This window comes from Pan paniscus, chromosome 21 (genome assembly GCF_029289425.2).
Source record: "Pan paniscus chromosome 21, NHGRI_mPanPan1-v2.0_pri, whole genome shotgun sequence".
Lineage (NCBI taxonomy): Eukaryota > Metazoa > Chordata > Mammalia > Primates > Hominidae > Pan > Pan paniscus.
Window position 1 is genome coordinate 69922445 of NC_073270.2, and position 12055 is coordinate 69934499.

The 12055-nt window shown below is 60.7% G+C and overlaps 1 protein-coding gene and 1 long non-coding RNA gene across 3 annotated transcripts; both read right to left on the bottom strand.

Annotated features, from left to right (window-relative positions):
• Positions 1-17: 17 nt before the first annotated feature.
• LOC134729701 (uncharacterized) lies at positions 18-2820 on the bottom strand. Of its 2 annotated transcripts, none has more exons than XR_010111038.1 (3): positions 2094-2820; positions 1263-1791; positions 18-718 (listed from the first exon to the last, which is right to left on the bottom strand). It is a non-coding gene; the product is annotated as an uncharacterized LOC134729701 (long non-coding RNA). The 2 variants fall into 2 exon arrangements; XR_010111037.1 differs by having other exon boundaries at positions 2010-2820.
• Positions 2821-6070: 3250 nt separating this feature from the next.
• On the bottom strand, positions 6071-8455 carry NPBWR2 (neuropeptides B and W receptor 2). The gene is made up of 2 exons (XM_003809940.6): positions 7728-8455; positions 6071-7283 (listed from the first exon to the last, which is right to left on the bottom strand). Exon 2 carries the CDS (start codon positions 7190-7192, stop codon positions 6191-6193), a length of 1002 nt encoding a protein of 333 aa, XP_003809988.3. The 5' UTR covers positions 7193-7283; positions 7728-8455; the 3' UTR covers positions 6071-6190.
• Positions 8456-12055: the final 3600 nt, after the last annotated feature.

The following is a 12055-nucleotide window of genomic DNA, read 5'->3' on the forward strand; positions in this document are numbered from 1 at the left end:
GAATTCTTGTACCTGTTCTGTGCTGCTCAACAGGCTGGGCTCTGCCCTCAGTGAAGCGTCCCCCAGGAGGCTGCAACCCTGGGGAGAGTTGAAGCCAGTTAATGGTGTGTTGGCCGGGCTGTTACCTTTTCTTCAGCACACACGGTTTCTCTCTAAACAACCGATGGCTGCACCTCTCCCCTGCCCCCTGGAAAGAGAGGTTTCCTGAGGATCCAGTGGGAGGGTGCTGCTCCCACCCAGGATGCAGGGTTTTCTTCCCCCCATTTCATCTCAGAAGAACCCCTGCTCCTGCTCATTTCCCCTTCCTTGAGCAGATCTGAGGGGAGTTTTGGTGAAGGATGAGCAGACTGCCTCCTCTGGGGCTGGGTACACTCTTGCCATAGACATCTGCCTCCTGGTTCCTGTTTGGCCCAGTTCAGCCCAGGCTGACCTGCAAAACAGAGCAGCTTTGGAGGGTGGGCACGGGCACACTCCAGTCCAAGTACTCGTCTCCAGGGCATGGGCAGATGGGCAAGTTCTGTAGGATTTTCTATAGGTTTGAATGACAGACACTGTCTTATCCTGGACTGCTATAGCAAAGTACCATAGACTCAGTGGCAATAGAGACATCAGATGTTTATTTCTCATGGTTCTGGAGGCTGGAGATCTGAGATCAGGTGCAGGCACGGTCAGGTTCCGGGGAAGACCCGCTCCCAGGCTGCAGAGGGCCATCTTCTCACTATATCATGACATGGGTTTGACAGCTCGAGAGCGTGCCTTTCCTAAAGGCACTCATCCCATTCAGGAGGGCTCTGCCGTCATGACCTGTCATCTCCCAAAGGCCCCCCTGTCCTGATACCATCAGCTTGGGGGGCTGAGATTTCAAAATGCAAATTTTGGAGGAACGCAAATAATTCATAATAAACACATTGCCATTAAAGCAAAAATTTAGCATCAAGGGACAATATGGGAGGGAGAGGCTGCACCGGGGCAGTTACTGTGCCCTTGGGCCCGGGAGATGGTATGGTCTTGGTAGAGGAGGCTCACACATGGTACTGACTGTCCTGTCTTCGGGTGGGTGTGGATCCAGGGCTAAGCCCACAGCTAGTGTCTTCCAGAAGGAGCTGGCCAGACAGGGGCCAAGGGCCGTAGGAGGAGTTGGGGGGCGTTGGAAGCTGACTAGCTCCCTTGCCCTCCAGGACTGGGTTCCACCCCGGCCCACTCCACCCCTCCTCTGACCGCACCCTGGGTCTCCTCTCCAGCCCCCGGCTCCCCCAACCCACCTCTGCTGTCGGGCTTGGTCAAGTCGCCTGGCTTTTCTGAGCCTCAGTTTCCTTCCGTGTGCAAAGGGGAGCGCAGAACCCTCTTTGTGGGGTTGTGGGGGAAGGCTGGGGCGCCCGGGAGGGTCCCGGGTCGCGTCCGACCTCAGGAAGGCGGGGGTTCAGCAGCGGCGTCGGACCCTCCCTCCAGGGGGCGCTGTGGGCTCACGCGGGCCCAGCCTTGGGGCCCAGGGCGCTGCGGTGGGAACCGCGGTGACTAGCGGGGTCTTAAAGTGGGTGGCGGGGCCAGGCTCTCCCTGGGACCAGGAGCCCAGAGCGTGGAGACGGGGCGGGCTGAGCCGCTCAGTGTGGCCCCTGCCCCGCGCCCACCCCGCCCCGTGTCAGGAGGTCCGCGGTGGGGGAGGGCCCGCCTCCCGGGGAGAGCTCGCCCGCCCCTCCCTCCCGGCTGGCTGCGGGGCGGTCTGCAGACCCTTTGGCTGTGCCTGATCTGCCTGGTCCCCGCGGAGAAGACGCTGAGGATCCCATTGCTGGTCTGTGGATGGGGATAGGAGACGCCCGAGGTAAGAAGGGGTCCGGGTTCTTTGGAGGAATCCTGGTTGGCGCCTTCTCTGCAGCAGAGATGTCCGGCTGGGGCCGGAGGGCAAACTGGGGGCAGGGAGGGAGACCTCGGCCCTGAGGGCTGTAGGGGCTCTTGCCTGGGCGCTCCTTAAGCTCCCCCGCCCCCTCCGCCCCCCACCCCGCGGTGCTCACCCTCAGTCCTGCCTTGCGCACACTCCCACTCCCGGGCCTCTCCTGCCCGCCCCTCGTTGTTCACTTGCTCATTACGCCTCACACCTGGCTCTGCCGCGGGCTTGGAGCGGGTGTCTCGGAAACACAGTCTCACTTGTCTCCTCAAGGGGCTCCGGGGCACAGTAACAGCGTGCAGAGCGCAGTCAGGCTGCCGTGCTGCTGCTTTGCGAGGTGTGACTGCAGCGCAGCCAGGAAACAAATCCAGGGACAGCTTGTTCTTCCTGCGGTGTCGGTGTTGGTGGTGGCTTAAAAATTGCCCACAGACTGGGCTCATGCCTGTAATCCCAGCACTTTGGGAGGCTGAGGCAGGAGGATCACTTGAGCCCAGGAGTTTGAGACCAGCCTGGGCAACATAGTGAGACCCCGTCTTTCAAAAAAAAAAAAAAATTTGCCTGGCGTGGTGGCGCACGCATGTAGTCCCAGCTACTCCAGAGCCTGATGTGGGGGGATTGCTTGAGCTCAGGAAGTCGAAGCTGCAGTGAGCCGTGACCGCACCACAGCACTCCAGCCTGGGCAGCAGAGTGAGATCCCTTGTCAATTAAAAAAAAAATGGAAGCAAAAGAAAAATAAACCGTCTACAGCCCCCGAGTGTGGGCTGGACATGTGACTTGCTTCCAATGCACTGAATGTAGTAGAAGGGAAAGCAAGTGGCTTCGGAATCTTGGCCTCAAATGTATTGAGGCTTCCTCTTGGCTCCCCCCTGGGTCGCTGGCTCCCCCCTGGGTCGCTGGCTCCCCCCTGGGTCGCTGGCTCCCCCCTGGGTCGCTGGCTCTGGGGGACCCAGTGCCATGTTTCGAGGACACTCAGCCCCTGAAGCATCCATGTGTTGAGGAGCAGAGGCCTCCTGCCCATAGCCATGGAAGGAAGACTTCTCAGAAGAAGATACCCCAGCCCCTGCCCAGCCTTCAGAGGGCCAGGGCCTGGGCCAACGTCCTGACTGCAACCTCAGGAGAGACCCTGAGCCAGAAGCACCCAAAAAGCCACTTTAATTCTTGAACCACAGAAGCTGTGAAATAGTAGAAGTTGTTTTAAGCGGCTAAGTTTTGGAGAAATTTGTTATTCAGCAACAGATATCTAATACAATGTTGTCAGGGAGGATAAGTGGATGGAGATGGCCCTGGCGTGTTTGGCTGGCTAGCACGGAGGAGGGGCACTGCTGCAGGCCTGAGCCGAGTGGGCTGGAACGCTGGAGTACTTGGTGGATGGGTGGAGGTGGGCATACACCCTGGGACACCTCGTGGGGCGGTGAATGGTGGGTCCTGTGTGCCAGCTGGACAGATTGATCAGAGCTCTGGGTCATGAGGACTGAAACCAACCCAGAACACTCACACCTCACTGCCAGGCTGGAATGCCAGGCATGGAACCAGCTGAGAGCCATGGGGCCAAGAGTCGGGGCCTGGCCACAGCACACCTGGGACCAACCCCTGGCCCCTCCCACCTGACAGTCAGTGGTATCTGAGCTGCCTGCATTTCATTACCACCCCTCACCCTGCCCCCACCAGGGTTTCAGCATGCAGCTCCTGCTGGCTGATTACAAGCCCCTGGCCACACCCCGGGAGAGAGAGTTCCAGGTGCCAGCCTGTCCAAGTGATGGATGGTCCCTAGGCTGTGGTGGCCCAGAGGTCCTGGCAAAAGGGCCCTGTAGCCTCTAGTAAAGTATGAGAGGAGCATCGGCCACAGCGGGGGGGGTAAAGGGGAGCACAGGCTATGGCGAGGACCGTCGGCCACAGCAGGGGGGTACAGGGGAGCACAGGCCATGGCGAGGACCGTCGGCCACAGCAGGGGGGTACAGGGGAGCACAGGCCATGGCGAGGACCGTCGGCCACAGCAGGGGGGTACAGGGGAGCACAGGCCATGGCGAGGACCGTCGGCCACAGCAGGGGGGTACAGGGGAGCACAGGCCATGGCGAGGACCGTCGGCCACAGCAGGGGGGTACAGGGGAGCACAGGCCATGGAGAGGACCGTCGGCCACAGCAGGGGGGCACAGGGGAGCACAGGCCATGGAGAGGACCGTCGGCCACAGCAGGGGGGTACAGGGGAGCACAGGCCATGGAGAGGACCGTCGGACACAGCAGGGCGGGTACAGGCCATGGAGAGGACCGTCGGCCACAGCAGGGGGAACACAGCAGCACAGGCCATGGCACATGGGCACGGCGGGGCTGGGCCTCCTGCTGGAACTCCACTTGGGCTTCAGGCCACGAGAGTGGATTTCTTGGTCTCATGTGGTGCAGGTGTCCTTCATTTGGTGCAGGTGTCCGCCTTTGCAGCAACACAGCATCGCTGCTGCCTGAGGTGCCCGCACTTACCACCTCCCAACCCCATCTTGCGGAGAGACTATGTAACATGGCGCTGGCCCAGGTCAAGATCACAGTTCAGGTTCCCTCCCCTCCCGATCACTGTCATTAGGGATCCTGAGTCCCAGAGCCTTCCAAGGGGCTTGTCCATCTGTCCGTCTCTCGTGGGTAAGTGGGCCCGGGATGCTTGCTGTGTGGGGGCCTCTGCCAGGACCTGGATCCCTGCTGCTGTCCACCCAGGGGCTGTCCAGGAAGCAGAGACATGGGAGGTATATGCCCACGGCTGTCTGTAGGTCTGGTGGCCAGCGTGTGAGGGTCTGTGTCTCCCTGCGTGGAGAGGACAGCACTGGGATGTGAACAGGCCTGGTGTCCCCTGAAAGAGACAGCCGGAACTGGGTGGGGGTGGGCATGATGATGGGCGTGATGATGGGGGTGATGGTGGGGGTGGGCGTGATGGTGGATGTGATGGGGGGGTGGGCATGATGATGGGCGTGATGATGGGGGTGGTGGTGGGGGTGATGGTGGTGGTGGGGGGTGGGCGTGATGATGGGGGTGGTGGTGGGGGTGGGCGTGATGATGGGGTGGTGATGATGGGGGTGATGGTGGGGGTGGGGGTGATGATGGGCGTGGTGATGGGGGTGGGCATGATGATGGGGGTGTTGGTGGGGGTGGGCGTGATGATGGGGGTGGGCATGATGATGGGGGTGTGATGACGGGGTGGGCATGATGATGATGGGGGTGGGCGTGATGATGGGGGTGGTGGTGGGGGTGGGTGTGATGATGGGTGTGATGATGGGGGTGGGCGTGATGATGGTGATGGTGGGGGTGGTGGTGGGGGTGGGCGTGATGATGGGAGTGGGCGTGATGGTGGGGGTGGGCGTGATGATGGGCGTGATGATGATGGGGGTGATGGTGGGGGTGATGATGGGGGTGATGATGGGGGTGATGATGGGGGTGGTGGTGGGGGTGATGATGGGGGTGGTGGTGGGGGTGATGGTGGGCGTGATGGGGGGGTGGGCGTGATGGGCGTGATGATGGGGGTGGTGGTGGGCGTGATGGTGGGGGTGATGGTGGGGGTGATGATGGGGGTGGTGGTGGGGGTGATGGTGGGCGTGATGGGGTGGGTGTGATGGTGGGCGTGATGATGGGGTGGTGGTGGGCGTGATGATGGGGGTGATGATGGGGGTGATGGGGGTGGGCGTGATGGTGGGGGTGATGATGGGGGAGGTGGTGGGGTTGGGGGTGATGATGGGGGTGACGATGGGGGTGGTGGGGGTGGTGGGGGTGATGGTGGGGGTGGGGGTGATGATGATGGGGGTGATGATGGGCGTGGTGATGGGGGGTGATGGTGGGGGTGATGATGATGGGGGTGGTGGTGGGGGTGATGGTGGGCATGATGATGGGGGTGGTGGGGGGTTGGGCGTGATGGGGTGGGCGTGATGATGATGGGCGTGATGATGATGGGGGGTGATGATGGGCGTGGTGATGGGGGGTGATGGTGGGGGTGATGGTGGGGGTGGGCGTGATGGTGGGGGTGGTGGGGGGTGATGGTGGGCGTGATGATGGGGGTGGTGATGGGGGGTGATGGTGGGGGTGATGATGATGGGGGTGATGATGGGGGGTGATGATGGGCGTGATGATGGGCATGATGATGGGGGTGATGGGGGTGGGCGTGATGGTGGGGGTGATGATGGGGGAGGTGGTGGGGTTGGGGGTGATGATGGGGGTGGTGGGGGTGATGGTGGGGGTGGGGGTGATGATGATGGGGGTGATGATGGGGGTGATGATGATGGGGGTGATGATGATGGGGGTGATGATGATGATGGGGGTGATGGCGCCCAGGCCCTTCAGCACCGCAATATGCTGCGGAAGTTCTTCCGGAAGTTGTCATCTAGAAAGGCGTAGAGGAAGGGGTTCAGGCACGAGTTGGCGTAGCTGAGGCTGGTGATGACGTAGGACATGCTGATGACCAGTGGGGTCTGGGGCAGGTCCGTGGTCAGGGCCACGACAGAGGCCAGGTGGAAGGGCGTCCAGCAGAGGAGGCACACGGCCAGCACGACGAGGACCAGGACGGTCACCTTCCGCCTGGCCTTGCCTAGAGCCTTGGCTCCAGAGCGGAGCCGCACGGCCCGCAGCCTGCGCAGGAGGTCTGTGTAGAGCACACAGATGGTGCACACGGGCAGCACGAAGCCCAGGACCAACGTGTAGACACGGCTGGCCTTGAACCAGACCCGCTCGGGCCACGGGAAGCTCAGCCCACAGCTTGGGACCTGCAGCTCATTGCTGTAGACGCCAGCGAAAGAGAAGAAGGGCAGAACCAGGACCGTGACGCCCAGCCAGACACACAGGCTGGCGACCTTCGCCCCCCGGTAGGTGCGCCAGGGCATGTGGCGGGACCTCACGGTGGCCAGCACCACCAGGTATCGGTCCACGCTCATCACGGCTAGGAAGTAGATGCTGGAGAAGATGTTGTAGTGGTCGACGGCCAGCACCAGCTTGCAGAGCAGCTCCCCGAAGGGCCAGTACTGCAGCAGGTGCTCCGCGATGTTGACGGGCAGTACCAGCGTGAAGAGCCCGTCGGCGACGGCCAGGTTCAGGATGAACACGTTGGTCACCGTTTTCATCTTGGGCGCCCTCAGGATTACAAGGATGACGGCCGTGTTGCCAGTCAGCCCCACAGCACAGATCCCGGAGTACACGGCGGGCAGGAGCACATAGAGGAACGGCAGCGGCTCGGAGAAGGTGGCATTGTGGCCAGTGCCATTGTCCTGAGAGACGTTGGCACCCATCGTGGGGAGGGAGAAGGAGCCCCTGCTGTCAAGGGGCTCTGGGTGCCCAGCGGCCTGCATTGTAGCTGGGACCGTTGACGATTTGCGCCCTGGGCAGGTGCGAGGTGCCTTGGAGTTGGGTATCTTGTTGGGGGCCTCCTTGGGCTGGATTCTAGGAAAGAAAAACAACGAGAGACTTTGAGATCCGGCCGTCTGTTAGGGCACAGCCACTCCAGGTTCTCTGGCAGAGACTGCGGCCACTTTGCCAGGTCAAGGACATGGGGCCAGAGGGAGCCTGGTGGGGTGTGTGGGGGCCTCCTCCCGCCTCTTCCTGGTGAGACTTCAGCAGATCAGTTCCCTCCTCCCGCAGAGAGCAGCTGCTGGCCACCCTCCTGGGAAGAGGAGATGTGGATCCGTCCCTGCCCCAGCAACCCGCAGCTGCACGGGCTGCGTAGAATCAAGCGGTGCCTTTGGAAACACACCTCCCAAGCTCATCTCTGGCTCCCTTGAATCTGAAGGTCCTTCCCTCAGGGGTCTTGGAGTCTGCACCCTCCCTCACACCCTCCCGAGAGATGCTGCAGACCCTGCTGGTCCAGCTACTCTTCTCTCCACTGACCTGTCCAGTGCTTCGAGTCCAGAAGTTGGTAGCCTTGGTGTGTTCCTGGTTTTGGCCAGTACAGGCAGTCGCAGGGATGGAGGGCGAGGTGCGGTCCTCACTGACAGACCTCCAGCTGAGGTTTCAGGAGTTTCAAGACCTGCCCTGCTGGCTGCCTCAGCCCCGGCTGCGAGGTTCCCAGCCTGGTGTCGGTGCTGATGCTGGTGAGGGAGGGAGGCGGATCCCCCTTGCTGACGTGGAGCCCGGAAGGCAGGCCCCACCTTCCCCTGAGCTGCAGTAGCGCCTGCAGTCGGCTGTCCCAGGGTCTCCTCAGCATTCACTTACCCAGGCAGACTCCTCAGTGGGCGGCTGAGGCACGTGTGCGCCTGTGTGTCAGGAAGGGATCCATGCAGGGGCCTCTGGGTGTGCCCAGGTCTTCGGGCAGAGGGCACTGAGGGCATCTGTGCCTCTGTCTGGGAGTCACTATGGGCCTGGGCACCCTTATCTGTGAACATAGGTGTCTTGGTGGGTCTCATGCCCCACCCTGTGTGTGTACATGGTGTGTTCCTGTGTGTGTGTGCCTGTTAGGACATGTACGTGTGTGGGCCTGTGTCTGCCTGTATGGGGGTCTCTGTGGGTGAGCTCTGCGTTGTGTCTGAGTGGGTCTACATGTCCTTGGCTGAGTGTGGGCATCTGGGGGGTCTGTATGCCCTCAAGTGGAAGCAGAACTTGTTGGCCATAGGCAACCCACCTTCTTTTTTTGTCTTTTGCTAAAAGAGGAACTCAGCCTAGGCAAGCTGTGAAAGGCTGCAGAGAAGACGTTCTCACGCTGACACGTAACTCTCCCGCCGTCCTGCAGAGGTGGTGAGCGTCACACTCTGCTCTGGATTGGTCTTTAAGTCCTTCCCTTCTCCCTGCTTTTCTTCCTTGCTGGATGCACCCTGGCTTATTCAACCCGTGTGTGTGCAGCTCGGCTGCATCTGGACCTGCTTTGCAGGCAACGCCACAGCTGACACGAGCAGTCGCCAGTCTCAGAGCCGCTCCTCAGCGGAGACGTGTTGGGTCAGAGGGTCTGTGTTTTCTTTCCTTTCTTCTTTTTTGAGACAGGGTCTTGCCCTGTCACCCAGGCTGGGGTGCAGTGGCACTATCATGGTTCACTGCAGCCCTGACCTCCCTGGGCTCAGGTGATCCTCCCACCTCAGCCTCTCAAGTAGCTGGGACTACAGGCATGTGCCACCATGCCTGGCTAATTTTTGTATTTTTTTTTGTAGAGACGGGGTTTCACCATGTTGCCCAGGCTGGTCTCGATCTCCTGAGCTTCAGCCTCTACCTCAGCCTCCCAAAGTGCTCAGGTTACAGCCATGACCCACCGTGCCTGGTCACTGTGTGTTTTCAGTCTGGAGAGATGTGTCTGCCCATCGAGACTGTGCCCGCTGCCTGTGGGGTTGCAAGGATGTCACCCCACACTCACGGTCGGCCTTCTTTCCTGAGAGTTGCTCTGTCAAGTCTATTGGTTAGGACAGGAGCCTGGGCAGTCGCCCTGAGTACCCTGATGTCGCCAGCCTGAGGGTACACTGGGGGTGGGCCCCGAGCTACCCTTCTATGGGCTGTGCCATGCGGATGTTGAGTCCGGGGTCAGGGAACCCTGCTGAGATATCTCACACTCCTCTTCAGCCAGTTTGGGGATGGCGGTGGGGGTATCTGTGGGTGTGTCTCCAGGGAGCGTGGGGCTTGTGGTAGCCACAGTTTGTCACATAAGTGGAGCTTGAGGCCCACAAGGTCAGGGGATGGTGATTAGCAGCCGTGAGGAGAGGGTGCATTGGGGCTGAATTTGGTGATTTGGGGTGTTCGTGGGGTCGGGAGGGGTCAGTTCACAGCTCCTGGAAACCAGAGGCGTGACACAGAGAGGCCAGGCCTGGCATGTGGTGGCCTTGTCCTCCTTGGCCCTAGTGGCCCAGGCATTGACCAGGGTGTGGGCTGGGCCAGGCGGTCACTGGTCTTGGCTGGGGAGCGGCCGACCATGGCCTCAGCACCGGGCACTGGGAGAATGTCCCAGGCCTGCTGTCACTGAGCTGCTGTCCTGCGGTGGGGCTGGCCATGCTGGCCTGATTCTGGGCCTCCCTGGGGGCATTGCTGGGGGCCTCTCCCTTCCATGCATTTTGGGAGGGGCCCAGGCTAGTGCCGGTGCCTTCCTCTGCCCCCCAGGGCTGGCTGGCAGCCTGCCCAGTGACCCCCGTGTGGCCTGAGCTCTGGGCACCCCTGCTGCTCTTTGCCCTGCAGGACACCGACTGCCACCCACACCTTCTTCAGAGCAGGGTGTTCCAGGAGGGTCTTCCCTTAAGCCTCAGTAGTGGGGAGCCCAGTGTCAGAGGCATCCCGCAGAGCACAGAATCTTCCCATGCAAAGATCCCACTGTGTGTCTGGCTTCCTCTGAAGCCAACCACGAGTCTGGGTCCTCTTCCCTCCACCGGTATCTGGTGAGTCTGGGAATCGGAGCCCCTCCCAGGCTCTAGCTCTGCTCTCCTGAGCCTGTCCTGAAGGCTGGTCTGGCACCGCCGCCCGCCGGTCACATTGGAGGTGGGGTGGGCATGATGGAAGGGATGGGGACCCTGAGGGCAGTGGGGATGGGGGAGACTGCCAGGTGCTGAGCTCAGGACCCCGGGGAGGCCGGCTGGAGGTGTCAGGTCCTCCTGGCCACAAAAGCAGCAGCCCCAGGGGCCTTTTCCTCCTCCCAGAAGCACCTCACCGATGCCCGCTGCAACACCAGGGCCTGAGCCGGGGGTGCTCCCCCGTCTGTACCCCCAGCACTCAGGGCTCAGAAAGGCCCTTTGCTCTGTTCATGGGCTGGGCATTGTTCCAGCCAGCTGTGAGCTTGTGAGAGCATCGTTCTGTGGAAATGGTTTCCATTTTCAGAAACAAATTGGCCTTTTCAAATGAACCTGTGAGGCCCTTTGGGTGAAGAGAGGAGAGGCCAGGGCGGGAGGGAGCCGTGGTCAGCTCTGTCAGGCGGAACGGTGGTGGGGGCCTGACAGCAAGGCCACTGACATGGCACATCCTCTGTCTGGGGTGTGGGGTGAGGGAGTGATGGGTGCCAGTCAGTGTGCATCTGAGCATTTTGTGGGGCTGTGTGTGGGGGTCTTGCAGGGACCTGAAGGAGACCCCTAGGGCAGGGGCCAGGGAGAAGCGCCAGGACCCTGAGACAGCCTGAGCAACACACAACATAGCTGTGCTGGCTTCACTCTTATTGCCACTTCACATAGGTGTGGCAGCTGCCCTCCACCTGTCCCCCTGTGTGCAGGGACACCTGTCCCTCAGTCCGTGCTGTGACTTGGATCTTCACACGGGCATGCATATGTGTAGCAGGCATACAGACCCAGAGATTCATACAGACTCCAGTGTGCTTGTTGACCATCTCATCTCCAGCCAGGCAGGCCCTGGTAGGAGGGGTGGATTCTGCCCTGTGGCCAGAGTCCAGGCCTGTCTGCCCTGCTCTCTCTCCTCCATCAGCTCTCCAAGATAAGCCTCAACTGTAGCTGTGGCCCTGCAGGTTAAGTCCTCCCAAGAGGCCTAGGCCATTAAGACCAGTGAGAGGGCTGGGCGCGGTGGCTCATACCTGTAGTCCCAGCACTTTGGGAGACCAAGGTGGGCAGATTGCTTGAGCCCAGGAGTTCGAGACCAGTCTAGGCAACATGGTGAAACCCCATCTCTACAAAAAAATACAAAAGGCCGGGTGCGGTGGCTCACGCCTGTAATCCCAGGACTTTGGGAGGCCGACGTGGGCGGATCACCTGAGGTCAGGAGTTCAAGACCAGCCTGGCCAACATGGCGAAACCCCGTCTCTACTAAAAATACAAAAATTAGCCGGGCGTCGTGGTGGGTGCCTGTAATCCCAGCTACTCGGGAGGCTGAGGCAGGAAAATTTCTTGGACCTGGGAGGCGGAGGTTGCATTGAGCCGAGATCGTGCCACTGCACTGCAGCCTGGGGGACAGAGCGAGACTCTGTCTCAAAAAAACCAGAAAAACAAACATTAGCTGGGTATGGTGGTGCATGCCTATAGTCCCAGCTGCTTGAAAGGCTGAGGTGGGAGAATCGCTTGAGCCCAGGAAGTCAAGACTGCAGTGAGCCGAGATCGTGCCACTGCACCCCAGCCTGGGTGATGGAGTGGGGCCCTGTCACAAGGAAAAAAAAAAGACCAGCGAGAGTTCCAGGCCTGGCGTTCTCTAAGCAGGTAATTGGGCAGCTTAGCTCTCTCGAAAGAGATAAGTAATTCAGGGCCAGTTTCCCTCAGAGTGGGAGGTGAATTCTCCAGGGAAGCTGGGAGAAAACACACTTTATTTATAAAACTGGG

Coding starts and splice junctions, on each gene's coding strand:
- NPBWR2 (XM_003809940.6), bottom strand. CDS start 7,192: ATGCAGGCCGCTGGGCACCCAGAGCCCCTTGACAGCAGGGGCTCCTTC.